Here is a 27712-nt window from a genome sequence, read left to right as displayed (position 1 = left end):
CCAGGAGAATTTCCTGCCTGGCAGATCCCTAGAGCCTGGTATAGAACTCATCACCCCTTCACAGAAGGCAGGGCTGTGACTGGTCACTGGGGACCAACCTGGAGCCTGACAGGCAGGGCTAGGGCCCTACAAGAGAGGGTAACAGGACGACCTCTTGTGTCCAGCCAGCAGGACCTCAAGTTCACCCCTGGAAGCCCTAGAGGCCTGTCTGAAGGGCATTCCCCCTGGTGGGCCATCACCTCCCCAGCCCCTGGCCACTTCTTGGTCCTGGAGCCCCCAGCCAGGAGATGCTAGGTCTCAGAGGCCTGAGCTGCAGCCCCAGGGATCATACAGTGAAGGTACGTGGGCCTGTGTGGCCTTGGTCTTTGTGTATGCAGTGGGCCTGGGCCTCTCGGACATGTCCCTCCTCATGCCCTCCCCTAAACCGCTCTCCACGTTTGCTGACAATAACTAAAGTTTGCTCCCCACCCCTTCCGTTCTTTGAGATCTCTTCTGATCCGCACCACAGGAAACCCTGGCAGGAGGTACTTTGAGGCTGAGTCTCCTGGTGCCACCCACTCCAGAGCCCAGGGGGCTCATCTGTAGCAGGCTCTGCTGTGACCCTATTGTGCCTCTCCCTGCAGAGGCCACCAGGGAGCCACTTCCACCTCTGGGCTTGCGGAGCTGCAAGAGAGAGGGCCCCATTAGACCTGCAGCTGGCACTCCCACCAGCTTTTCCTCAGCCAGCAGCACCGATGGTGACCTGGATTTCGGGAGCCCTGGGGGCAGCCAGGGGCAACAGCCTAGAAAAGGTGAGCTGGAGTTCCTCTGGAAAAGTATGGAAGGCCCTTGCTCACAATCATCTTGGGCAGGGTGGAGGGAGTAGGGTCCATTTCAGCTATTTGGCTCAGAAGAGGCAGGGCAACTTCTGAAGTCTCTAAAAAAGTCTCCCTTTGCACTACTTCGGAGTGAGATCAGGAGGATCACCATTTGAGGCCAGCCCAGGCAAAAAGTTAGTGAGACCTCATCTCAACAAATAAGCTCAGTGTGGTGGCATGCATCTGTCATTCCAGCTACAAGAGAGGCACAGGTAGGAAGATTGTGATCTGAGGCCAGCCCTGGGCAAAACCACGAGACCCTTTTTGAAAAATAAAGGAGAAAAGGGCTGGCGGAGTGGCTCAAGCAGTAGTGTGCCTGCCTCGCAACCATGAGGCCCTGAGTTCAAACACCCAGTACTGCCGGGAAAAAAAAAAAAAAAAAAACATTTAATACAAAGGGACTTTCTTTTTTCTTTTTTTGGAAGTACTAGGGTTTTGAACTCAGGGCCTCGTGCTTGCTAAGAAGGCATTCTACCTCTTGGGCCACTCTGCCAGCCCTAAACGCTTCCTTTTCCCAGCCACAGAAGTGCCTATAATACCAAACCAACCTCTGCTGTAGTGAGGTTTGTGGAAGGCCACCTTCAGCAGTGTGCTTGGTGGCCTACACCTCTGGATCCTACCTGGGAGAGAGTTCCTGGGGACTTAGAACTTGGGATCGTATGAGGCTCTCCAGCATCCTCTTTTGTCCTTTTCCCCACCTGAATAATCCAGTCCATCTTGTCCCATGAGTGGGTACTGGGTGCACCTGTTCACATATGTGTCTTGATCACATCCATTGTTAGTAAAAGGTCTAGAGCCATAGCCAGGACTCTGGCTGTGAGCCACTGGGGTCCAGAGACCAGGCCTGGGGCCTTCTCCCTGCCTGGGTTCTCCTGGGGGGGGGGAGTCCCTTGGGTGTGGAGTTTTCCCTCTAAAAATGTCTTTTAATTTTTAGTTTTTAATAGGTAATATAATTACATGGCTTTGTTCAAAAGCTATAAAACATTAAGTAGGAAAAGTGAAGTCTCCTTCCTTCCCCTGTCCCCATTGTCATCCTCCCTGTACCAGCTGTACCAACTGCTGTGAGTTGATCCACCTTCCAGAGACATCTGCATGCGATCAGACTTCTTTCTCCTCACAGATGGTGTCATTGCAGACATGTCCCCACCTCACTTTTTGTCCTGAACCTTTTTCCTCCACATCTTTCTACCATTTCTCCTAATATTCCTGGGCCACTGGCATCACTTCACTTTTTGTAACAGTATAGCATTCTGGAGCACATTTCTGTTTCAGTAGCCTCTACTGATGGGCTTGGTGTTCTAAGTAACCCAAATTGCAGGACACTCGGCCACTTTTGGAAGCTTCAGTCCAGCCCCAGCACTCTCTGCTACCCCAGAACCCGTGGTCATTCTATGGTAGCTCACGCCGTGCCGTGCCAGTGCCATGTGCTAGTCTCTGGCTTCTAACCTCTGCCTGGCCCCAGAGTTGTCAGCAGGCACCCGAGGAGCGTGGCCAGTGCTGTCTGCTCACTTAGGACGGACTCTGCCCTCTCGATTGTCAGCTCAGCCAGCTCCGCTGATTTACGTAGCACTGTCACTGGAAATGGAACTCTTTAATGTATGTGTTTTCATCGTTGAAACCATACGACTGCCCAAGGCTTGATATCCTATGGCGAGGCAGGGAAGCCTACAGTGTTGTCTTCCTTTGAGGGGTGAAGAAGCCTCTCACACATCTTTTGTTAGGGCCACCCTGTGTGCTAGGCTCACACTCATCATGGTGGCAGTGGAGTGTACTGAGGGAACCTCGGACCCACCTATGGTGAAGCCCCGTTATTCCGGCCCTGGGGCGGATGTCTATAAGGTGGCTGACACAAGTCAGGCTTCTTCCAGGCAGCCTGAGCAGGGCTATCTCAGAGCCAGAGCTGACAGGTGTTTGGGGCCAGGTCTCCATCTGGGGTCATGAGCTACTGTGACATCTAGTGCACTGCCTCCTCCCACTGTCCAAACGTGGGAGAAGGGGCAAGGTTCCCAGGGTTTGCAGAGCCCGAACTACAAGACTCACTATTTGATCTTCATAGGATATGCGCTGGGAAGCTCCCCACTGCAGAGCCTAGAAAACTGTCTCAAAGAGATCCCCATTCCCAGGCCACAGCCTGCCTGGTCCTGTTCCTCAGCCATGGGCAGGGTTGTGAGGAGAGTGGAACCCCGGAGCTGGACAGCAGACAAGGAAGGTAACTCTGGGGCCATGTGTACCTAGGTGGAGGGCCAGGTTGATCCCAGCATCCCACAGGCCAGATGTACACCTGAGCCAAGAAGGTGCTCTGGAAACAGATCTGGGCAGAGGCTTGTTTGAGACCAGATAGGCTGTTCAGTGCACATGCAGACTCACTGTCAAGGAACTGATTGGAAGAGTCCAGAATACAGATGGCCCAGCACCATTGCCTGTTGCTCCGCCATGTAACCCTGGGGTGGAGCCTTGTTGACTGGGTGTCTTCATCCTGGCTGTGTCACTCCTTGTGCTTTGGTGTAGGCACTAGTCACTGAGCTCTGCAGTTCCCAGGATTCCATGTAGCTGGGCCAGAGAATATTGAGGTCCTGGAGATTTGGGGCTGGCTCCTGGGGAAAACACAAGGCAGGTCATCCCACACCTGAAACTTGTGTGCCTGAGAGCCATCAGTGGCAGAAATTCTCTGTCCCACTGTCAAGAGGATGACAGGCCTCTTGGCTTCTTATTAAAACAGGACTAAAAAACGAGGTTTGTGAGGCAGCCCGTCTCAGACAGGGTGGGGGACAAGTGCCCACCAGGAGCCTCCATCTGGCCAGCTCACAGGCTTTTACCTCCAGCTCTACTGCCACTTGCCCCCAGCCAAAGCTCAAAGATCTGGGGGCCACCAGGCCAGGACCATGGAGGTGGCTACAAGATGGTGAGTCGTCCTTGGTATTTGCTGGCATGTTTTCCCTCCAGGTAGTTTTTGGCAAGGAACTAGATTTCCTTTCTCTAGCCTTCTATCCCTTCCCTACCTCACATTCCTTCCTCAGAAGATGGATGCGGGAACCAGACAGAAGCTGAGGTAGGCTAAAAGAATATAAAGCAAAACAAGTGCTGATGAAGATAGGTGGAAGAGTGTTTTTCTGTCTGTCCCTTGGTTTTCTCCAGTGGAGACGCTGTGGGGGGGTGAGGGACCCTCTTTGCCCATCATGGCTGTAGAAAAGCTCCAGTAGTGTGCGTTCCTAGGTCCCTGCAGGGCAGGAGGGATGACTGGTCTGGTCTGTGTGGTTTTCTAGCCCTCCTTCCTGGCACCAGTTGACCCTCACCAAACTGCTCCTCCCTGCATGATGCTGGTTAGAGGTTCAACAGCCTGTGGAGGGGGGGAGAGGCTGGCCTGGGTCTTATAGTGACTACAAAGGACTTTAGTTCCCCAGTTCACTTTCTAGAACAACCAAGGAGGAGTCTCTCTACCTCCTAGGGCCATAGCGAGCTGTTCTGGGCCTACCAGAGCATATGTGGTCTGTGGGCTGAGCTGAAAGGGACCCATCCTGTATACCTGAACCCTAAGGCAGAATCCTCCTGGCTGTCACTGAGTGATGGACAAAGTCCTATTTTGTCATTTGCATAGGGACAGCCACCATGCCCTCCCCACTGCACTGCCTGGAGAGCTCTCTGAGAGGAATTTTGCCTGTGAAACCCTTGCGCTTTTCCTGCCTGGTTGGCACTGGCCCCAGCCCCAGCCCCTGCTCCAGCTCGAGCCTCAGCAGCTCTGATGGAGAAGACCCCAAGCTAGAGCCTGAGCTCTGGCAGCCCCCGCTCCAGGGTGAGCCTGCTGGGAGTAGGGGTGGGGTTGAGCTGCTCCCCCGGATACCAGTCAGCACTCTGACACCAGCTTGTTTGTGATGCAGAGAGAGACCACCTTCCTAGCTGCAAGCATCCCTTTCCTCCATCCCCTGTCCCCGGAGGGTCCCCCAGAGGCAGCATCAACAGCTGCATTGGTGAAGACCTTGAGAGAACAGAGGCCAAGGACTGCAGCAGTCTCAGTACAGGTGAGCCTGGGGTCTCCCTGAATGGGCAACCACATGTCCACAGAAGGCCAGGAGTCCAGACTGTATTCTCTGAATCCCACCTGTCAGTTCTTGGCTCTCAACAGAAAGTGCTCTACATTTGTTGCACTTTAGTCCCCTGTAAGGGTAGCCGAGTTGGAGAGAAGCTGTGCGCCCTTTCACAAAGGTCCCTAAACGGTGGTTTGTTAGCTAGCATCTGTAAGAGGAAATCTTGGCAACCCACTTAATATGTACACACTGTATGTGCTTATCGATATATGTACACATATGTGTGTATACGATATTACATAGCAGTATATAATGTGTATGTTGTACAACTTTTTTTCGGCATTGGGGCTTGAACTCTACCTCAGGCTTGCTAGGCAGGAACTCTACCACTTGAGCCACTCCACCAGTCCCAATATAATAATTTGTAAAACTTGGCAATCAATAAAAGAAATATCAAAGTGAAATTTCTCAGTGGTAGATCACTTTCCTAGTATGCCCAAGGTCCTGGGTTTGGTCCCCAATATCACAAAAAGAGAGAACAGAACTTGGCATTTGTCAAGAAGGCTACAAATGCCACCTACCTATCTCAGGCTGCTTCACTTCTCCATCCAGACTGATCCAGTATTCTCTCCCAACAGGAAAAGTAGAAGAAGGGACAGGAGACAGATCCCAGTCACCCAGGAGGAAAGAGAGTGCAGAGAGTGCTGGTCAGCCCGGCCCTCTCCACAGTGGAGGAGAAGGAGGTAGGGGCCAGGGAAATGGTCAGGGGAGGCTGGCTTTATTGACAGGCCTTGGCCTCAACCTCTGTGGGACCCAGGCTGTACCATGTTCCTCACTTCCCCATGTGTCCAGTGGAAAATGGCAGAGCTCGCACATACATCTCCAGCAGGCCATTCCACCAGTTAGTCTCCCTAACATCTTGCATTGCATTTAATCATTGTTTAAAAATTGAAAGTTTGATTTTGTTTTTCTTTTAGGCCAGATTGGAACATCCCCATGCCACTCCCAAGCCTTTCTTTCTGCAAAGGCAGCTGGGCATCCCTGGCCTGCACCTAGGCTGGAGGAAAGTCCTGGGCCCACGGGTAAAGAAGAACCCGGGGTCCTGGAACCCAGACACGGAAGACCCAGTGTTGTAGGTGAGCTTGGGGCTTCCTAACTTCTGTGTAGACCAAGACCCAGGTCCCATGCTAGGAAAGGAAACATCCTCCCAAGTTCATTGGTTAGGTCATAGGCAGGAAAAGTCTTGTCTTTCAGCCACTCAGGTTCATGTTTCACTTCAGTGTTTTTATAGAAATCACTGGATTTCTCATTAAACCTCACAGACACAACTGTTAGAGGCAGAAATTGAAGTGTCTGCGAATCTAGGTTTGGTGTTTGAGGGAACTTTAGAGAACAGATGAAGGAACCAAACCCCAGCACTGTTGAGTGACCTGGCCAAGGTCATTCAGAAAGCTTTGATTCTGTCACACCTGTTCTGAGGAGCCACATGGAGACAAGCAGGAGGGTGAGGTTCCTACACCCTTGTAAGTGCTGGAAAGGCCTTACACTAGGGACTTGATGTGTGCCTGTGGTGGAAGGTCCTTCGCTGACTTGGAGCTTTGAGCTTTTCTCAAGACGTGGGGTTTTGTTAAGAGCTCTTGGTTGGTCCTTCCTTCGGGAGAAGCACCAGATCAGATCCTGGCTTTATTTTTGGTTTTGGCTTTTGGTCTTTTTGAGAGAAGGTCTTGCTGTGTAGCCCAGGTTGGCCTCAAACTCAAAGTCTTCCTGCCTCAGTCTCAGATCCTTGTTTTAATTAGAGAATTTGGCCAGGCAGGACTGGCGACCTTGGGCCACTCAGGCCATCATCACCTTTCCTTCCCTGACTTCAGCCCCAGAAGTGGTGGAAAGACAAGGAGAGAGTCTTTTCTAGGGCTCAGGGGAACCAGAAAGAGCAGATTCCTCTGTCTAGCCTGGGTTCAGTGGGCTAAGAATGGCATGGACTGTGGCTAAGGACTTCTTGGCCCCCTGCAAGGGAATTTGGGGTGAAGAATTAAATGATTTTTTTTTTTTTTTTTTAGTAATTTAAGATTAAAATTGTCTGAATCTGGCCAGGAGTGTAAACCCAGCACTCAGGAAACTGAGGCAAGAGAATTGTAACTTTCAAGTCCAGCCTGTGCTACACAGTGAGACACTATCTCAAGAGGAAAGTCAGGAGGAGTGAAACCTTGTGGTTTGCTAGTGACCCAAGGGTACCAGCCAGGCACCTATGGTTCACACCTGTAATCCTAGCTACTTGGGAGGCAGAGATCAGGATTGTGGTTTTGAAGCCAGCCTGGGCAAATAGTTCATGAGACCCTGTCTTAAAAGTACTGAACACAAGAAAGGGCTGGCAGAGTGGCTGAAGTGGTAAGAGTATCTGCCTAGCAAGCACAGGGTACTAGTGAGTAGCACCAGGGTCCTCCACTGGAAATGCCCCAGCCATCCTTGGCTAGACTCCTGGCCTGTCTCTCAGAAGCTCACCCACGGCCTTGGCCTTGTGCTGTTGGGAGCTTGCTCTAGGCCCTTCTTCCTGACTCCTATAGCAAAGAAAGTGCTCTGGGGGATATTTGGTCCTAGTGGTCACACAGGGAACCCACTTGTTGCTTTTCTCCCACTGTCTTGGGTAAGCTTAGTCACTGTGGAAACCCAGCCTGGTTGATCCTGCCCATCAGTGGGGAGAACATTAGGAGCAGCCAGCTTTGGTGTAAGAAGGGCTGGCATCACTATTCTCAAACTTGAGTCACCTCCTTTCCCTTCTAGGAGCCACTCCTTACATGGGGAGAAGACTGACACACTAGTTCAAGGGGCCTCTAGGGGTAGTGAAGGTCCTTACAACCTAAGTATGCTTACCCTGCACTTACTTTACTTTTAGCCAGAACTCAAGGGAGGCTGCTCTCAAGGGACCCACCAGAGCCACCCAGCAAGTCTCCCCAACCCACAGCCATCTCTCCCCCATGGTCAACCACCTCTCCCCAGCCACTGTGCTCCTGTGGAGGATCCCTTCAGCAGGAACTGCACAGCCTTGGTACTGCCCTGGAGGCAAAGCTGGACCGGCTTGCTGCGGCCCTGACAGGCCTGGCTCAGGAAGTAGCCACCATGAGGACCCAAGTGGATCGGCTGGGTAGGCGCCCACGGGGCCCTGGATCAAAGGGCCAGGCTTCCTGGCCATGGACCCTCCGCTGGGCCAGTGGCCCTGGTCACAGACACTTGCCCTACTGGAGACAGAAGGGCCCCACCAGGCCTAAACCAAAGATCCTGCGGGCCCAGGCAGAAGGTGGCAGAGCTGCTGACCTTCCAGGACTCTCCAGAGGGAAGGCCCACGTGGTGTCTACACTGCCTGCAGGAGCTCCCCTGACAGAACTTTCCAATCCCAATTGTAGCCTGGCCCAGCAGCCCTCATCTTCGGTACCCAGCTGCCATGCTGTGCTGATAGGGCACCCCCTCAGACACACTGGACACCACCAGAGCCCCACCTCTCCTTTAGTGCCTGCTCCCTTGTCCCCGCTAGTGACCTTGCCTGCAACCAGTGCAGATGCTAAGCTGCTGGCTGTAGGGGCAGCACCAGTCAGGGTCCCAAACCAACCCAAATCGCCAAACAGCTTGCTGGGGGGAGCCTTCCATGAGGGCCTGTGGGGGGAACACAGGGACCCGAGGTGGGGGGCCCATTAATTGTACTGTTCATCAGCTCAGCCTTCTTGATGCCCCAGCATCTACCCCAGGCTGCGCTCTTCCTGTGGTCACATCTCCCTCCTCACCTGCTCTACTGACCCTTCCAGTTGCTGGAGTTCAACCCTTTGCCTTCATTGCACCAGAACCCAGTGGTATCTGCTTATGAAGCAGCCCTCTTCCCATGGGGTGGGGTGGGGAGCCTTCCTATCTACACCTCATGCTTTCTTGGCTCAGGTTCAATCAGATCCTCTCCTCTATTCTCACCAGAACCATCTGGCTCTGGGTGGGCAGTGTGTGAATATCACACATGAACATAACCAGCTGCAGGGTGGCCACAAAGGCACCTCTATCCACCTGCCCTCCTGATCTCAGCAACATGGAGGGCTGGCCCATGCCTTCCTGGAGTAAATACTGCACAATCTCATTTGGGGAGACCTACTCTAAAACATATTAACTGCTAAGGAAAGGTTCTTGTCTCCTATAGAAAGGTACTCAGTGGAGCCCACATTGGGGAATGGCTGATTGGGTTGTGCCACCAGTACAGTGGGAACAAGGCCACCTCAAGGGACTGTAGCAGTGTGCAACTAGGCTGGGGGAAATGCCACATGGCTCCCTGGGAGAGCTGTCAGTCTCCTAGGATTGCACAGTGCCACAGACTTAACCAGTCTGAGCAGCTTAAACCAGAAATCCAAACTCAAGGTATTATCAGGGTTGATTCTTTCGTGGACTGTGAGGGAGGGATCTGCCCCAGGTCTCTGCCCATAGATGGCTGTCTCCGTGTTTACACGATATACATCTGTCTCCAAATGCCACTTTGTTAACAGGGCACTAAGTTGCATTGGATAGGGTCTACCCTTTCACTTGATTCTGTCAGAGACCCCTCCAAGTACTGATGCACTCTGAGGTACTAAGGGTTAGAACTTCTGCATATAAATGGGAGAAGGCCATTCATCCCATAATGCAGGTAAAGGCATCATTTACCTTGGGTTTGGCTTGGGAGAAGGGATAATGTCACTCAGCCTGCTTCTTTCCTAGCAACTGGACTACACCTGCCCTCAGTCCCATTGGCCAATACTTGGAGTGTTGGTGCTGCCCTGCCTGCATTTACTTGCCTCATTGTCCTTCCCCAGTGCCATAGTTCAACCTGAGTTCTTATTTAACCTGGGATTTTCAAGAACTGAATATGCACATAGTACCTGAGGAGGCCCAGCCTACTGTGGGTTGGCACAGCTAGCTGTGCCATGAAGATGGGGGACTGTAGGATGGATGCCAGTGCTGAAACCCAGGGTAACATGAGGCCTCTGTACAATGACCACATGAGCAGCATTGCCTGCTTAGTGGTTCTCTAAAGTCAGGGTCACTGGAGACACTGAGGGTGTGAGTTGGGGCAGGTAGCCCTGCCTGGAGTTTGGGAACTGTGACCTCAGGCAGGGCAGACACTGTCAGAAAGGGTTATTCAGGTGTTTTCAGGACTAGAGCAAGTCCCATTACTGCCTGGAAATGGGTGTTCATAAGCAGAATGCTGATTGAAGTAAGTGGCCTAGCTTGAAGCCAGCTGGCAGTAAAGAACAGAAAGGCCACAGCTTCCACCCCCTCCCCCAGGAACTCGGTGGGTTCAGCGCCCTTTTCACATAGGCAGAGACATGCTGGGTTCTTTCAGCACCAATAGAAAGGGATAGAACCAAGACTCAGGAAGTCAGGGAGAGGCCTCCCACATAGGTGGCCCTTGCTGGAAGGAGAGTTCTCTGTCTACCTGCCTGGGTGGCCCTCTGTTGTCAGTTCAGTATGAGCAGGTTTGCCGTATACCTCAATGGCATGTCCAGGTGGTTTGGCTCTATGGCCTTACAGATACCCTGAACACACCTGTGCAGCAGGTACAAGTGGGTGGACATGCCTAACCTCACACAACTCTTAGAAGGGCTGGGAAAAGAGTTTGGCTCAGTGTGGCCCCCATGTGTGGCACAGCCATCTATGAGGCACAACTGCCTCCTCCCACCTGGGCCTCTGTGTGACATGGCAGTCAAGCCCATCTGTGTGGTCCATATCCAGTGGGACTGTATAATACATTGAAAGAAAGGTTTAAGATTGTGGAATATGAGTAATAAGTGGCAAGAAGCTCTGCAATGTGCAGCTCTGTTTGTCCTGCAGGGAGTTGGTCTTCAGGCCCCACCACTGCCACAACTAACTGAAAAGCCTAGAATCATTGGTGTGGTGAAAGGCATATATATTCAGGTGCTTGGCATTGTTGCCAGCATCTGCACAGGGCTGCTTCAGAGACTAAATATGGCCACTTTGATTGCAGGAATTTTTCAAAGCCAACGTAGTTCCTTCCCTGCTCCTGCCTAGAGGTGGGGGCAGGAAAGGTTCCAAGTCTGCTGCTATCCTGGGAAGTGGCCACAGGCCAGATCTGGGTGTATACCCATCAAGCTCACACCAGAGGCCCTGCACGCACTCCACCTGCCCTCTGCCTGCAGGAATGCTAGGGCATGAAAGTAGGAAGGTACTGCTTTGGATATGAGTGAGTTCCTTATACCTGTTTTCCCCAGGCCACCGCTGAACAGTCTGATGGAAGGGAGCCTGGGACATGGTGTGTGTGGGGGGATATCATTCACTGCCTGTAACTCACTGTTCTTCCTCCTAAAGGAGCTTGGCTCACTGGTAGGCCAGATCTGCACCCCTTCAACCTCCCAGGGTACTAGGATTCGAACTCCACACTTAGGCAAGTGCTCTGCCACCTGAGCAATGCCTCCAGCCCTCAGATTAGATCTTCTGGTATGGGTTTTTTGTGGTTTGTTTTGTTTTTGTTTTTTTGGGGGTGGTACTAGGGTTTGAACTTGGGGCCTCATGCTTGCTAGTCTCTACCACTTAAGCCATGCCACCAACCTTGGTATTTGTATTTTAGATGTGGCTCCTTTACATAACGCACAGTTGGATTTTATCTCATCTTGACAGATGTTCATGGAACTCTTAGCCCACTTAAATGTGATGTAATTAGTGACATATTTAGGTTGGAACTTACCATCTTATTTTGTGCTTTATGCTTCTACCTGTTCAAGGGGTTTTTGTTGTTTTTCTTCTTTCCCACCTTATTTTTGGACTGACAATGTTGTGGGGTTTTGTTTTTCTTATTCATTCCATTTTTCCTTCTAGCCTTGAAATTTCAGGACTAAAAGGAGAAACATCCAAATTCATATTTAGGAGATTTTTACCTTCTCTTAGAATTTGATAGAACAAGTCAGGAAGAAAATAGAAGATTTGAACAAGCCAGTTGCCAAAAGTGGCTTGATGAACACCACCATCGGACTGCACATTCTTTTCAGAACATTTACAAAAGTTGATGTGATTTACTGAGCCCTGGAGCAAGAGTAAGCAAATTTAAAAGTATTGAAATTATATGGAGGGTGTTCTCTGACCATACTTTACCTTTCAGCCTAGAATTGAAAAACAAAAACCCCAAAAATTGTATGTATCAAAAAGTGATTTTGCTGCTGAAGTAACCTATTCTTCATTGGAAGAAATCACACTGGAAATTAGAAATAGTCAGAATTGTAGAGAAGGCTAGTCAGCACTTAGGCACAAGTGAGTGGTGAAGAGGGAAAGGCTGAGCGCTCACAAGGAGGTACAAATACAACAGCCAGGGAAATCCACAGAAGTGTAAAGAAGGGGGCATGAGAAGAATCAACAGAACCAGAAGTCTTCTTTACCAAAAGTAATAAAATTGACTACTCCCTGGTGAAATTCAAGCACAAATAACCAGTCTCAGTAATGAAAAGGGTGAATTACTAGAGATGCTGAAGACTATGAAAAGATGAAATGAAACAATTTATTGCCAAAACTTGAAAATTCATTAAAATGTAAACTCCCACAATAGTGTAACTTATTTTTATGTGATTTTTGTTAGCATATGTTGTGCAAAAGTTAACAAATTTCCTTCTGTTATTTCCATACATATACTTTGATCATATTCATTGGCCCCATTGCCCTTCCTTGTTCCCCCACCTGCTGATCCCCTTCCTCTTCCCAAATAGTCTCCCTTCTTTCATGTCTTTTTTTTTTTTAAGCTAACTTCTGTATGTCAGAGAAAACATTTGTCTGTCTGAGTCTGCCTTCTTTTGCTTAACATGATCTCCAGTTCTATCCACTTTTCTGCAAATGATACAGCTTCACTCCTCTATGGCTGAATAAAACTGTGTATAAATATCACAATTTCTTTGTCCGTTCAGCTGTTGATGGGCACCTAGGCTGATTCCACAATGTGACTATTGTGAGTAGTGCTGCCATAAACATGGATGTGCAGGTGTCTCTATTGTATTCTGACTTTGATTCCTTCAGGAATGGCACAGCAGGGTTTTATGGTAGTTCTAGCTTTAGTTTTTTGAGGAACCTCCATACTGATTTCCATACTGGCTGCACTAATTTGCGTTCCAAGCAACAGCATATAAGGGTTCCTGTTTCCTGAATCCTCAGCAGCATTTGTTGTTTGTTTCTTGATGATAGCCATTCTGACTAGAGTGAGATGGACTACCAATGCTGTTTTGATTTCCATTCCCTGATGGCTAAGGATGCCTAATATTTTTCATGTGTTTATTGGTCATCTACTTCCTTTGAGAATGTTCAGTTTATTTGCCCATTTATGGATTGGATTGTGTGGGTTTTGGTGTTTAATTTTTGGAACTCTATATATTCTGAATATTAATCCCCTGTCCAATAAATAGCTGGCAAAGATTTTTCTGTCATACTGTAGGCTGTCTCTACTTTGTTGTTTCCTTAGCTGTGCAGAAGCCTTTTAATTTGATGCAGTATCATTTGTCAGTTCTTGCTCTTATTTCCTGAGCTGTTGGAATCCTAGTGAAGAGTTGTTACCTGTGCCTACATCTTCAAGTATTTTCCCTATTTTCCTATAGTAGTTGCAGAGTTTCAGGTCTTACATTAAGACCTTTGATCCACTTGGAGCTGATTTTTGTACAAGTGAGAGATAGGGGTCTAGTTTCAGCCTCTACTTGTAGATAACCAGTTTTCCCAGCACAGTTTGTTGAAGAGGCTGTCTTTTCAACATATGTTTTTTGACACCTTTATGAGAATCAGGTGGCTGTATCTGCGTGGGATTATTTTTGGATCTTCTCTTCTATTGGTCCATGTGTCTGTTTTTGTGCCAGCACCATGTAGTTTTTATTGCTGTGGCTCTGTAGTATAGTTTGAAGTCAGGTATTGTGATACCTCAGCATTGCCCCTTTTGCTTTGGCTATTTTGGGGTCTTTTGTGCTTCCATATGAATTTTAGGATTGTTTTCTATTTCTGTGAAGAATGGCATTGCAACTTTGAGGGGGATTGCATTGGATCTGTAGATTGCTTTTGATAAAGCATTTTCACAGTATTAATGAACATGAGAGGTCTATCTTTTAGTGTCTTCAGTTTTTTTCTTCAGTGTTTTGTAGATTTCATAGAGATTTTTTACCTCCTTGGTTAGGTTTATTCCTAGGGTTTTTGTTTTGTTGTTGTTAGGTTATTGTGAATGGGATTTTTTTCTTGACTTACCAGCCTTTGTTATTTTTACTTAGAAAAGCTACTGGTTTTTATGTTGATTTTATGTTCTACTGCTTTGCTGAAGGTGATAAAAAGATCTGAGGGTTTTCTGGAGGAGTCTTTAGGGTCTGTTTGGATCTGTAGGGTCTGTTGCAGATCACATCATCTGCAAATATGGATGATGTGACTTCTTCCTTTCCTGTTTGTAGCCCTTTCATTTCTTTTTCTTGCTCTGGCTAAGAATCCAAGCACTACATTGAAAGAGAGTAGAGTGGCACCCTTGTCCTGTTCCTGACTTCGGAGGAAGTGCTCTCAGTTCTTCCCCATTCAGCGTAATGTTTGCTATAGGTTTGCATAGTCTGTTATACTGAGATGTGATCCTTCTAGTCTCTTCAGGGCTTTTATCATGAAGGGATGTTGAGTTTTGTCAAAGGCTTTTTCTGCATCTATAGAGATGACCATGTGATGTTTGTTCTTGAGTCTGTTTATGTGCTGCATTTTATTTATTGATTTGGATCCTCCTATCTCCAGAATAAAACCAACTTGATCATGGTATATGATCTTTTTAATGTGTTGTTGAATTCAGCTTGTAAGTATTTTATTGAGGTGTGTGTGTGTGTGTGTTCATGTGTGTATATCCTTGCCTGGTTTTGGCATCAGGGTAATCCATTCAGCTAGTCCGTGTCTTTTAATTGGAGTGTTAAAGCCATTTGACATTTAGAGTTATTTTTGAGAAGTATTACTAACTTCTCCCTTCTTCTTCTCCCTTCTTACAGGTTTGCTGGTTTACTGAGTTATATTGCTTGATTCTTTCCTACCTCTCATCTGTTTATCTGTTCTCCTAATGAGATTTATTCTTTCCCAAGTTCTCAGGCTTCTGTGTATTTCTTCTTTTTCCACGATTCCTTTAAGTATTTTCTGCAATGCTGGCTTAGTGATCATGAATTACTTATCCTGGAAAATCTTTATTTCTCCATTAATTTTATCTTTTGATAGTACTGGGATTTGAACTCAGGGCCTCATGCCTCCTAAGCAAGCACTCTACCTTTTGAGCCATGCTCCCAGCCCTTTTGCTTTAGTTTGTTTTTCAGATAGCATCTCACACCTTTGCCTGGTGCTGGCCTGTAACTGCAGTCTTCCTATCTCCACCTCCCATGGAATTGAGGTTACCATCTGTACCACCACATCCAGATTATTCTGAGTTCTGCCCAGCAGCAAACCACATATGGGAGAGAGGCAGCTCTAGAGGCTGAGCAGTGCTCTACCCATGTGTTCAGGCTTGAGGGTCTCAGTATCCACAGTAATCCTCAAGTGATGGGGCTGGCTTCTGGCCACAGAGGGAAGGGCAGCACCCTCCACAGTCCAAGCTCCCTGCTGCTTAAACTTATCAGCAGGTGTGTATCTGAACCTGTGCCTCTTCACTACTGGTTCTCATGGGCCATCTCCCACCCAGACACTGTGGCAGGGTGTCCTCAGGCTCCTTGAGTTGCAATTGTTCCTTCATTTGGAGGTCTGCATAATAGCTCATTCTCAAACAATAAACCCCCTTTCAAACAATAAACCCCCTTTCAAGATGGCACCTAGCTATAGAACTCTGTGATGTGAATAGCAATGCAATGGATTTCTTCAGTGTTGGTCTGCCATGCAGGGGGAGTCACTGTCACCCCAAATCCCAGCACTGAATTTAAACTGAGTTTCTCCTGTGGCTAGGACTGGAAGTTTGTTGTCACTAGGGCTGCCTGGCTTACCTTGTGGTTGCAGCTTTCAGTCCCCCACTCCCCGCCCCCTCAGCTGGGTTGGAGCTGTGGGCTATTTCCTACTTTTTTTTTGCATTGCCTTCCAATTTCTCTGAGACTTTTTGGCTGTCCTGTTGGCTCTTTCCTGATTCCCGATGCTCCTTCTCTCTTTCTCTCTTCAAAATGTAGTCATTTGTTACCCTAACTCTTCTCATTTGCATAGTTGCATGGAGGAAGCTTCTAGTCCACCATCTTACTCCAGAAGCAAGAATACAACTTTAAGCTGCGCTGGTGCCTCACATCTATAATCCTAGCTACTCAGGAGGCAGAGATTGGGAGGATCCCTTTTCAAGACCAGCAAAAAGTTTGGAAGACCCCCCCATCTCAACCAATAAAAAGCTGGGCATAGCTTGTCATCCCAGCTATGTGGGAGGCATACATAAGAGGATTTCAGTCCAGGCCCTCCTGGGTGTAAATGTGAAGCCCTATTGAAAAATAACTAAAACAAAAAGGGCTAGGGTCGTGGCTCAAGTGGTAGAATGCCTCCCTACCAAGTTGCAAGGCTCTGAGTTCAAGCCCCGGGACTTTTTCCTCCCCCTCCAACAAAATGCAACCTTAAACAGACTCAAAAAGGTATAGAAACTTGAGCAGCCGTGCAGCAGTCATGAAACATTCTCCCCCAAAAGAAACTACTGGCCTAGAAGCCTCAGGGGAAAGTTCTACCTCCCATTTAAAGAGGAAATTATTTCAGTAATACACATCCTACTCCAGAGAACAGAGAAACACAGACCTCTTTGATACAACCTTGAAACCAAAACTTGGGAAGGACTACCCAAGAGAAGAAAATCACTGGCCAGTCTCAGAGTTGAACATGGAAGCAGAAATCCTCACCAAATATCCCAACACTCTGGCCACGCGCAGAGGAACAGAACAGTGGGCATGCTGCGTTTGTCTTTGAGATTCAAGAATGACTTTTTTTTTTTTCCGGAACTGGGATTTGAACTCAGGGCCTACACCTTGAGCCACTCCAGCAGCCCTTTTTTGTGATGGGTTTTAGCTTGCGGCCCTAAGTTCAAACCCCAGTACCACCAAAAAAAAAAAAAAAAAATGAAGAAGAAGAAAACAAGGAACAAAGGAATCATTACAGATAAGATGGCTCTGTGCATGGAAATGGAATCTGTAGATAAGCTGTTAAAATTAAAGATTTTTTAAGGCAACTGATTAAAAAACATATTCCCAAAATAATTTGTATTTGCACATACCAAAAACAGTTAGAAAATAAAAACTGATTTCAAATTTTCGTTGGTTGTCAAAAACTAACAAATCTGGGAATAAACCCACAAGAGATTTATGTACAGAAAACTGTTAAGTGCTTTCCTTCATTCCCTAATCCTCCCTTCAGCTGAGGTATCCTCGTCTTACAAGAGAAGCAGTTGAAGCACAGAAACATTAAGGAACTTGCTCAAAGTCAAAATGTGATTCGAGCCTGGATTGTCTGTGTGTTACTTTGCTGAATGTCTGCTTCTCATCCCCACTCGTGAGTGCAAGCTCCACGGAGGTGCAGGTTCACCCCGAGTCTGGACCAGCTACAGGCTGGAGGGTCAGTTAACATGCGTGCGTTCCCTCTTATCCTCAGGGAATACATTTCACGACACCTCCCCCCCCCCCCACCCCCCGCCCTGCCCCGTGGACACCTGAAACCAGAAGTAGCCTTTTCTATCTTAACTAAGCACTTACTCACACTGGCTGTAACTTACACAGTAACTAGCATGAATTTCTTTTTCCTCTTCACCATTTCATGAGTAGATTTGTTCCTGCCATAACAACCTCTGCATAGGACTTTTTTCCCCCTTCCTTATTAAATTGAGAGCTTTCATGCTTTCTCTTAAAGGAAGCACTTTATTATTTTTTTTCAATCTGGAAAACCTCATGAATTTGCATGTCATCCTTTTACAGGGGCCATGCTAACCTCTGCATCATTCAAATTTTAGGGTATGTGCTGCTGAAGCCAGCACAGGTAGTGCTTTAATGACTTTTCTTTGGTGATCCTAATTGCCAGCATCACTACTTTTGTTTTTTGTTTGGTTTTGGTTTTGGTTTTGAGATAGGATCTCACTAACTTTGCCTGGGCTGGCCTCAAACTCTTGATCCTCCTGTTCCCTGCCTCCTGAGTAATGGGATTACAGGTGTGCACCACCATTCCTGGCTAATGTCTCTACTGTTGCACTCTGGAGTCGTTGTTAAGAAAAATAAGGGTGATCTGAACACAAGCAGTGTGATACCTGAGACAGCGGAATGACTAACAGGTGGGTAGAATATACCGCATGGATATGCTGAACAAGGGATGACTCACATGCTGGGAGGAAACAGTGTGAGCACAATTTAAAACTAAATTTTCAATTTCATATTTTTTGACCTGGGTAACTGAAACCCAGAAAGCAAATCCTTAGGTTAGGGGGGAACTCACATCAAATATCAGAGATCATGTGAAGATGGTGGAATAAATTCAGCAATTTTTTCCAAGTGTTTATTGAACCCTTGGATCCTAACTGAAACCATGAGCAGTTATTATGGACAGCCGGGGCTCAGGCTGTGCCTGCTTTCCCATGTTAATGGGCTGATTACACATCATTGTTAGAGGAAAATAAACAGATAAACACTTTTTTTCTTTTAGCATCAGTGCATTCTAAGCTTTGGAACTATGCTGGTTTTAGAATTACATACTTCTTTGTTTTTTTTTAATAATTAGCATAAATTAATTGTATAATGGGGTTTCATTGTGATTTTCACAACATGCATCTGATGTACTTTGATCAAATCACCCCGTTTATACTACTCTTTCTTAACCCTTCTTTCTCTTCCCTCTCCTTTTTTTTTTTTTTTTAATAATTTTTAGCCAAACTCTTTCCTCATCCTGAAAAGGCTCTTTGTGACCTTGGCATGTCCTCAAATGTTTCTCCATCCCTGACTTAATTTTTTTAAATGATCCTGGCTTGGTGGTAACCTGGATTTAGACCTTCAAGATAATGAAGGTCAAGCTCCTAGAGCTGTGGTTTCCATCCCTGAGTGCACATTGGGGTCACCTGGGAAAGGTTTTTAAGAAATCAGATTCAAATTCAATAGGATTGGAGTGGGGCCTGGTTTGGGGCGCTATTGCGTGTGTACGTAAACTCTTATTGGGATGTGTAATATACACACAGAAAAGCGCACATCCACTGCCCTGTGTTGAAGCTTCTAGGGGGTTCTAATGTGCAGCTAGAAATGGCTGCCATTCTTATTGGCAAATGCACAGGACAACTAACTTTTGTGGTCAGGGCCCCACCGCCTCCTCTCAGCCTTTCTCTCTGTTTGCCACAGGTCCTTCTCCTGGCAGGCAGCAGCTCATGTATGTGCTTCATTCCAGAAGATTTCAGGGTGCCATTTACATGCCAGGGACCCCACAGGGGTGGCCATAGTCCCAGGGAGACTCATGATGGCCATCAGGCTATGGAAGTTCACCATGTTGGTGGGCTGGAGAGAAGTACCACTCCTGTGAGTGGAAGCCCTTCCACAGTCTGGGGTTGTGTCCCCAGCTGAGAATCATGGCACTGACCTTTTCTTCTTCTCCCTTCCCCCCAGTAATGAAACTTACCTGCCCTGAACCCCAGTGCCTTTCCACATTCTCAACTAGAGAGCTAATTGAATCAATCCATTGTATTGCCTCTCTTAGGAAACGTTTGCATTTAACCAGAAACTTCCAATCAGCTTGCAAACTGTTGGGAGCAGGAGATCCTATTCTTAATCTAGGATGCCTGTCGCTATCATGAAGACCACACTGGAATGCTTTCTGTGTCAGACCTAGGGCACAGCAGCTACGGCCTCTGTTCCAGGAATTCCTGCGTCACTGGGGTTGGAGCTGGTGGAAGAAGGGGCTTCCATCCCAGTGCACAGGAGCCACGTGCAGGGAGTGGGGAGTAATTACAAGCCAAAGCCACAGCTAGCAGCAAAAAGGGGCTGAAAGGAAAACCAAGAAGTGGAAGTTCACCCTTTCTGTCCTTAAACATAGACCCCGACCTTGTATATGAAGCCATCCTGGGGATGCTGCTGGATGTGGAAAACATAAGCCTATCTCCATGGCTTGAGCCTCGTTGGCTGTAGAGCAAAGTCTATGCCTCAACTGGCACTTGAAGCCTTCTACTACCCTCGACGTGGTCAAACCACCTAGAACTTGCCCTTGACCAGCCTGAACTCCTTTTTCCTAATGCATTCCTAAGCCCACACATTCTTCCTTGCCAGAAATACCCTCCCTCAAATACCCAATTTTACTTGTCAAAGCCCACCTCAGTTGCCACCTCCACCCTTCAGTGAGAAGTGGTAAGAGTGACAATGACACCTCACATTTTTTTTAAGCACGTGCTATGACCTGGACAGGTGGTAAGGACTTTACTCACAGCAGTATTAAAAGGTGAAGTTCCGCTGTTCACAGGTTCAAATCCTGAGCATCCGAGCAGTTCAGGCGCTTATCCCAAATCACAGGTTTAAGAAGTGGAGCCCACAGGTTAAAACCCAGATCTGATTTCAGGTCCATGATTCATTGCTACTCTCTACTGCCCGTTTCGGTCAGGGCGGCCTCCGTGTTTCCAATGTCGCTGTTTCATAGTTATAATTCTAATTCATGCAGCTGGAGTGCTTTTCTTTGTCTTGACGTCTCTTTACATTTGACATTTAGCTAGTGGTGAACATCTCTGGGCCATGGCATTTTCCTGTCTTGAAATCCCTAAAATATGATCGTGTTAGGAATCTGGATAGGGAAAATCAATGTTTTCCAAAAAAAAATTTGCTATTAGCCATATATAGCTGCATTAATTTCACAAATTATGTCATATAAAGGAATTGTCTGTTTCGAGCACTACAATTCCTGGCTTGCAAAGTGCTCCTTCACCAATGCTGGTGGTGTGACAGAGGAGCGTGTCATAAAATGAGCTGGAGACATGCCTCAAGAGGTACAGCATCTGCCTAGCAAGCACAAAACACTGAATTCAAATCCCAGTAATGCAAACAAAACAAAAAACACCAAGAACATTGACCCCAGGAAATGGTATGGGAAGGCCAAGGGGAAGAGCCAGCGAGGAGCCCTGAACCTTCCACAAGCCCAGGAAGGGACCGGTGCAGAGGTGCAGCTGTGGGCCGCTGTCCTGTGCTGTACTTAGGAGAGGTGCTGTCATCTCAGACCCCACCTGCCTCTCAGGCACAATGCCCAAAGCCAGCAGAATGCTCTCTGTCTCTCTCTCTCTCTCTCCTCCTGTCTCTGTCTCTTTCTCTCTCTCACCTTCCTTCCTGCCTCTCCATCCTTCTCTCTTTTAACATCTGTGGATACAGTAAGAAGGCTGCTCAGCCCTGTCTGCAGGCCAGGAAGCTGGCCCTCAGGGAACTGAACTAACCTCTCACTTTGATTTTGGACTTCCAGCCTGATGAGCTGTGAAAAAGTTAATTTCTATTGTTTATGCCACCCCATCTATGGTATTTTGTCTAGGCCACCCAACCACACTCAGACAAAGCCTCAATTTAAATTTTTTAAAAGAGTGGAAAACAGAAGCATGGCTTTATTTGCTATTCTCAAATACTAGGAGGCAGTACAGCTAGCAAAATGGAGTGAGTGACGTGTGCAGAGGCCTCAGCACACACTGGGCTCTGACCTAAGCTGTTCATTCATATTGACCAATTAAAGCTGTCACAACAAACCTATGGAACAGGTGCATTGGTGCGACCAGGATCTTCATATCACAGACAAGGTGAAGCCCTCTGTTCTGGGTTACAGGACTAGCACATGGTGAAGACAGGATGTAAACTGAGGCAGTGAGTTGTCTGCAACCTTTCCAAATCTTGTTTCCCCTCCTGTAAAGCACAGTGGTATCCAGTCCAGTCATTGCTGTTTCATGAGCTGCCCCTCAGGAGGATCCCACAAGGTGTCTGACACAGGCGATGTCTTCATGAATGTTCTGTCATTTAGAAGGCAGTTCCCTCACCACCACTCTCACCTCCACTTGGAACCTGGAGACGTGCGTTGTAGGCAATTCAAAAGAGACAAAGGCTCTTCCCTTCTACAGTACCTTAGAGAGCCTTCAGCCACCATCTCCAAACCTAGCTCAGCTCACCTTGACATGGGCAGCTCTTGTGCAAAATGCAGTGTCCCGTGCTGGCTGGCTTCTGAGCCACAGTGCACAAGTCAGGGCACAGTGGGGGCTGGGGCCCCAGACCCAGCACTTCCCCAGGCTTCCGGGATGGTGGCACTGTTCCATGAAGGCTCATCTTTGTTTCCTCATCTTCCCTGCTGGCCTGCCCCCCCCTCCGCAGGAAGCCAGCTTTTCCTCCTGGGCTGAGACTTCTGAGAGCTGAGAGCCGACTGGAGCTTCCCAAACTTGATTACATTTGACACAATTAAAAGTGCGTCTCCATTGGGAGGGGGACTCTGTTCCATCCCTGCTTCCTGTGAACAGAGATGGGCCTAATTAGAGCTACAGCCGCAGTGTCTAAGCTACTCAGAGGTTACAGGAACTGTCCCTCGGACTGTGTGATCTAAGTCAAGCTCCTCATGGAGTGACATCTCCCAAAGCCCGTGCATGTCTCTGCCAGGCAACTTTTCTACCCTCTCTAGTCCTCCCTCTTTACTCTTTCAGCACCATAGGTCCTCACTTGGACCTTTCCACCTTTGCTGGGACCTCCATTTATACGACTGTCCCAGTAAGTGGAAGAAAGATTTGGGAACAGTTGTGGAGAAGGCTTTTCCTCTGATCTGCTGAGCAACAACGAAGGTGAAACCCACAAGCTAGTGTTTAACACAAACAAAAAGAGGACTGGGGCTGGGCGCTGGTGGCTCACACCTGTAATCCTAGCTACTCAGGAGGCAGAGATCAGGAGGATAGGGGTTTGAAGCCAGCCAGGGGAAATAATCTGCTTGACCCTATCTCGAAAAACTCCACACACACACACACACACACACACACACACACACACACAGGCAAAAGCGCTGGTGGAGTGGCTCAAGGTGAAGGGCATAAGTTCAAGCCCCAGTACTGCCAAAAAAAAAAAAAGGACTGGGGAGTGGTGCTGAAAAAATGCTACAGTTTGTATACAAAGATCAGCTTGTTATGATCCATCCACTTTCTTAGTCTTAGTCTAGCTGTGTAGACCTATCCTTTCCCCTTCCCCCTTTTCTCTGTCTCTCTAACACCCCACACTTAGACATATACACTCACCCCCACTTACACTTACTCTCACAAACTACACACTGACACTCACACTCACATACACACACTCACGCACATGCACACACACTCTCTCTCTGTCTCATGCATACACACACACTCACATATTTTGTAGTCAAATAGTATCTTCTGCCCAAGGTCGCCCCTCGGGAGCATTTTAATTTGTTCTTGGGCACATAGGAGTGCTGACAGGTGCAAATCCCAGTGAGGGACAGCCCTCCCTGACTCTGTGTGTCTAAGCTCCTTTGGCTGTGACTAGCTCCCTTTCTCTTACACAGGATCCCTGACGTCGAGGACTTCCCCCTTCAGGTTCAGAAACTAGCTGGACTCTCTGGCATTTATCTCAATAAAATTCAGCTTACCATAGGACAGACTCTAAGGAGCATCAGTGAGTGCCTTGTTTTTCACTCCCTCTCTTAGGTGTGAGCAGGACTGAGACTTGGCTCCTTAACTAGTAGAATATGGCAAAGGTGATAGGAGGTCACTGCCATCATAGTGTCACATTATATGAAGCTCTGACTTACTAGCAGAGGATCTCTTCACAGGCCTGATGAAGTATGTGCCATGTGGGGAGCATTAGTGACCTCTAGGACCTAAGGGTGGCCTTCAGCTGACCTACCAAAAAGCCAGGGCCCCTCCCTTCAGTGCTGCAGCCACAGGAAATGAAATCTTCAAGTTCAAGGGAGTTTAGGGCAGACTTTTCCCCAGTCAAGCCTCCAGGTGAGAACACAGTTTGGATGACCCTGAATTGCAGCCTTTGGAAGTCCTAAGCAGACGCCCACTAAGGGATTCGTGGACTCCTGACCCACAGAAGCTGCCAGATAATAAGCATGTGCTGATTTAGGTCACCAAACTTGTGATTGTTACCCAGCAATAATTAATACAACTAAATATGCCTGCTTCTCCTCCTCCTCCTTCTTCTTTTTTAAGTTTTAGCAAGGATTTATTTTAGTATGACAGGATAAAGTATAGAGAAGGGCAGGGGGAGAAGAGAGAGACATTTCCTGTTCCCCATGCAGGAAATGGAGCAAAGACTCCTCCCCTTCTTTTAACATATTTGCCCTCATTCTGATAATAAAGAAAATACATCATTACAGAAAATGTGCAAAAGGAAAAATACAAGGAGGAAAATAAAATTTCTCTAACGTCTCGTATCACTGAAGTGTGTTTGCCCTGTGCTCGGCAACGCACAGTGGCATTTAATCATCACAGCTCCTGGTGAGGTGACCGAGGCTTCCAGAAGGCAAGGGGCTTGGGGGGAGCCACACCACCAGCCAAAGAGGTGGACGCAGGACATCCTCTAGTAACTGCTGGCTTTTTAGCCAGAACCTTTGAGCCATTCTGCCAGAAGTCCTCAGATTTTTTTGGGGGGAGGCCACTTTCGGACAGAACTTTGGCAGCAGGCTCCAAGAGGATCTGAAGGGATCTGAAGATTTGCAACAACATTTCCCAAGTCTGGAAAATAAAACAATTAGGATTACATTTTAACAATGCATCTCTAAACGTATCCAGCGAGCACATAATTTAATGACCTTTCTTTTGCGTGTCTCTGTTTTAAAAGAGTGATTTTTAGCCAAGATCACGTTCTAATTAAGACTCTTGAAGCAGCTGGCAGAGCAACTCAAGTGGTAGACTACCTGCCTAGCAAGGGTGAAGCTGAGTTCAAATCCTAGTACCACCAAAAAAAAAAAGGAAAGACTCTTGAAGCAAGCAGTAACATCTCTTTGACTTTGGCTTGACTTTCTGTCATATCATTTGCTCTTTGCTTACAGTGAATGTGTCCCTTATCTGTCTCAGTGTCCCATGAAGTACTCTGATAACACTAGCTAATCCTTGTGAGCACTTATATGCTAGCTTCAACGGGACCTGGATTGGAAAAATTTCAGAATAGTCCTTCCCTTGATCAGTTTTATAAAATAAGATTTAATGGGCTTTTTGTTTTCAATTAGCTTGGGCTATTTGCACTCAGAATGTGCTAGGCCCTATGCTGTATCTTCTCATCTTATGCATTATGTCACTTCATTCTAGCACCAAACCAATGAAATGTTATTTTATCCTTATTTTGCAGAGGAGGAAATTGAAGTTGAGATAGGTAAGTCATCATTTAAACTGGTAAGTAGAAGGGATGACAGTTGCCTCACCCCTGGGCATCCACCCTCATCTGCACAGCTAAACTCTGTCTAGCTATAATATGTGTTTGTCTGTTTAGAGTCTCAGACATTTTTGTAATAGCTGAGTGGGTGCAACTTGCAGCTTTGTGTAAGAATAAAAGCCTAAAGGACAGGAAAAACATTTATCATTGACTCAATCATTTTTCATCAGGAGGACTTTTTGTCTCACATGTTTTGTCAACATTGTGTCCTGGATTTTACTGGGCAGAGATTTGACCAAGTTCCTGGGCTGGCTCCTGTGCATGTGGTCAGCTGGGACCTCAGGTGGCTATTTGAAGAGCTAAAGGCCATCTGAACTTCCTTAGGCCTCCAGCCAAGCTCTCCGTTACAGCTAATCTCCCTGGCATGAATGAGGGACCCAAATGAGAGAAACAGCTAACACAGACATGAGAGAATCCACCCTTGGTCAGATGAACCCCACTCCTCACTCAAATGGAACTCTTGACCCTCCTGGACATTCAGCCAGGATTGCTTCTTCTGGGAAAGCTGACATGGAAACATGGGGAGGTTGAGGGTGGGTAGTAAGAGGGAAACAGGCCAACAGGTTTCACTGTCTGGGTTCAGATAGTAAAGACACCTAGAACCAGGAGGAAAATGTTGAAGGCCAATTGAGTCATCTCCATGCAGGAATAGGAAGTCTTCTTGGACACCATCCCATGCAGCATTTGAGTCTTATTGGCTCCAATCCTGGGAGGAGTCCTTCTCCTCCAGTTCTTGCTTGAGGCTGCTGGAGCCCAGCCCATCAGAACTCATCTTTCCAAGTCAGAAGGGAAGTCTGCCTAGCCACCAGCAGCAGCTCTTCCATGCTTGCATGGAAATGGCTCCAGGTAATCCAGGTAGAGTTGTTTCCCTTGTGTGGGCTTTGACCTCAGGGTCTCAGTTACCACTCTGCCTTCATGGCATCATTGCTGGCTCAATTGGAGCACTGTTTCTGGAGGATGATTGGGAAGATGAAATTGTAGGGCCCACCGCTGACACTTTTCTTTTCCTTTAGTGGTCAGGAATAAGATGGTGTTGACAATATTGACCGAATCAGAGACAACCACCACCTACGTGTTGGGGAAGGTGTAGGTGGGTGGGTGGTAGGGGTGGTTAGCAACTTTCATCCCAACTGGGAACTTGCAAGTGTCAGATCCTGCACCTCAGCCAGGTTCTGTTGGGCACGTGGCTCTTAAGGCATCTGAAGCTGTCTCACTCAGAGCACGTTGAACAGGAAAGAGGCTGGCTTCATCATGAGTCTGTTTTGATCCTCCAGTGAAAGTCATGAGGATGGACCTCTCTGGATGGACCTCCAGCTACCACCATTGTTGGGGGTAGGGCTCTGAGTTCCAGCCCCTCCGACCTGTAGATACAAGCCAGGGTCTGCTAGAGTGCCTTGTTCAATGGAAAGCAAAGCCAGCTGGGTCCTCTGGTGGGAGGAGAAGACTAGGGAATTCCAGGAGGGAAAGGAGTTCTGAGAAGAGGGTGGGAATGTACTTCATTTCTAATACTATTTGTGTGGGCAGAGAATGGAATGTTAGATGCTTTTGGCTACAACTTTAAAAGCTGTGTTAGGCAGATGAATGGATAGTTAATTAGAGTAGAATAGATAGATAGATAGATGGACAGATAGGAGGACATTTATTATGGGAACTATTGAGAACCAACTCATGCAATGTGGAGGCCAAAAAGTCCCAGATCTGCCATCAGCAAGCTGGAGATCCAGGAAGGCTGGTGGAGTAATTCAGCTGAGTCTGAAGGCCTGACAACCAGCAGAGTTGATGGTGTAGCTCCCAGTCTGAGATCAAAACCTGGTGTAAATTCCTGTTATGACTGGAATCTGAAATGTCCCCCAAAAGCTCATGTGTTGAAGGCTTGGTCCCTAATGCAGTCGTGTTTAGAGGTGGGGCCTTTGGGAGGTGATTGGGTCATGAGGGCTCTGACCTCATGAATGAATGAAGCCATTAATGGATTCATAACTTAATGGGTTGATGAGAGGTTGTGAAAACTTTAGGAAGTGGAGCCTGGTTTAAGGAAGTCATGCTCTTGAAGGGCTTATTCTATTCTCATCCCCTTCTTGCTCTCCCAACTCCCACACTGCTTCCTGGCCACAGTGAGGTGACCAGCTTCTCTCCTCCACATATTCCCTGCCGTGATATTCTACCTCACCACGGTCCCAGACACAAAAGAGCCAAGTGACTATGGACTGAAACCCCTGGAAGCACAGGCCAAAAGGAATCTTTTCTCCTTTAAGTTGTTTTTCTGAGATATTTTACACAGTAATGGAAGTTTGATTAGCAATCCCAGAGTCTGAGCCCAAGAACCAGGAGTGTAATATCTGAGAGCAGGAGAAGATGATATCCCAGCTCAAAAATAGTGAGAAATTTCCCCTATCCTCTGCCTTTATGCTCTACCCAGGCCCTCAGTGGATCGGGTGATGCCCACTCACATTGGTAAGGTTAGGTCTTTACTCAGTCCACTGATTATGTAACA

The 27712-nt window shown here is 47.5% G+C and overlaps 1 protein-coding gene and 1 non-coding gene across 9 annotated transcripts in view; one reads left to right on the top strand and one right to left on the bottom strand.

Annotated features, from left to right (window-relative positions):
* Krba1 (KRAB-A domain containing 1) overlaps window positions 1–17125 on the top strand; it is a 30051-nt gene extending 12926 nt beyond the window's left edge. For 6 of the 8 annotated variants that reach the window (XM_074061071.1, XM_074061084.1, XM_074061066.1 and 3 more), the window contains 9 exons: window positions 165–338; window positions 624–791; window positions 2914–3066; window positions 3577–3759; window positions 4453–4647; window positions 4733–4873; window positions 5518–5622; window positions 5857–6015; window positions 7770–17125. In XM_074061071.1, the coding sequence (XP_073917172.1) occupies window positions 165–338; window positions 624–791; window positions 2914–3066; window positions 3577–3759; window positions 4453–4647; window positions 4733–4873; window positions 5518–5622; window positions 5857–6015; window positions 7770–8566 (2075 nt within the window). In that variant the 3' untranslated portion in view covers window positions 8567–17125. The remainder of the gene's footprint in view (window positions 1–164; window positions 339–623; window positions 792–2913; window positions 3067–3576; window positions 3760–4452; window positions 4648–4732; window positions 4874–5517; window positions 5623–5856; window positions 6016–7769) is intronic. The other 2 variants (XM_074061077.1, XM_074061050.1) reach the window with 2 other exon arrangements.
* Window positions 17126–17736: 611 nt separating this feature from the next.
* Window positions 17737–17840, bottom strand: LOC141421034 (U6 spliceosomal RNA). The gene has a single exon (XR_012445739.1). It is a non-coding gene; the product is annotated as a U6 spliceosomal RNA (small nuclear RNA).
* Between the last annotated feature and the right edge of the window lie 9872 nt (window positions 17841–27712).

Source organism: Castor canadensis, chromosome 2, assembly GCF_047511655.1.
Source record: "Castor canadensis chromosome 2, mCasCan1.hap1v2, whole genome shotgun sequence".
Taxonomy (NCBI): Eukaryota; Metazoa; Chordata; class Mammalia; order Rodentia; family Castoridae; genus Castor; species Castor canadensis.
Note: the sequence above shows the minus strand (reverse complement) of the source record. Positions and strands in the feature narration are given on the sequence as shown.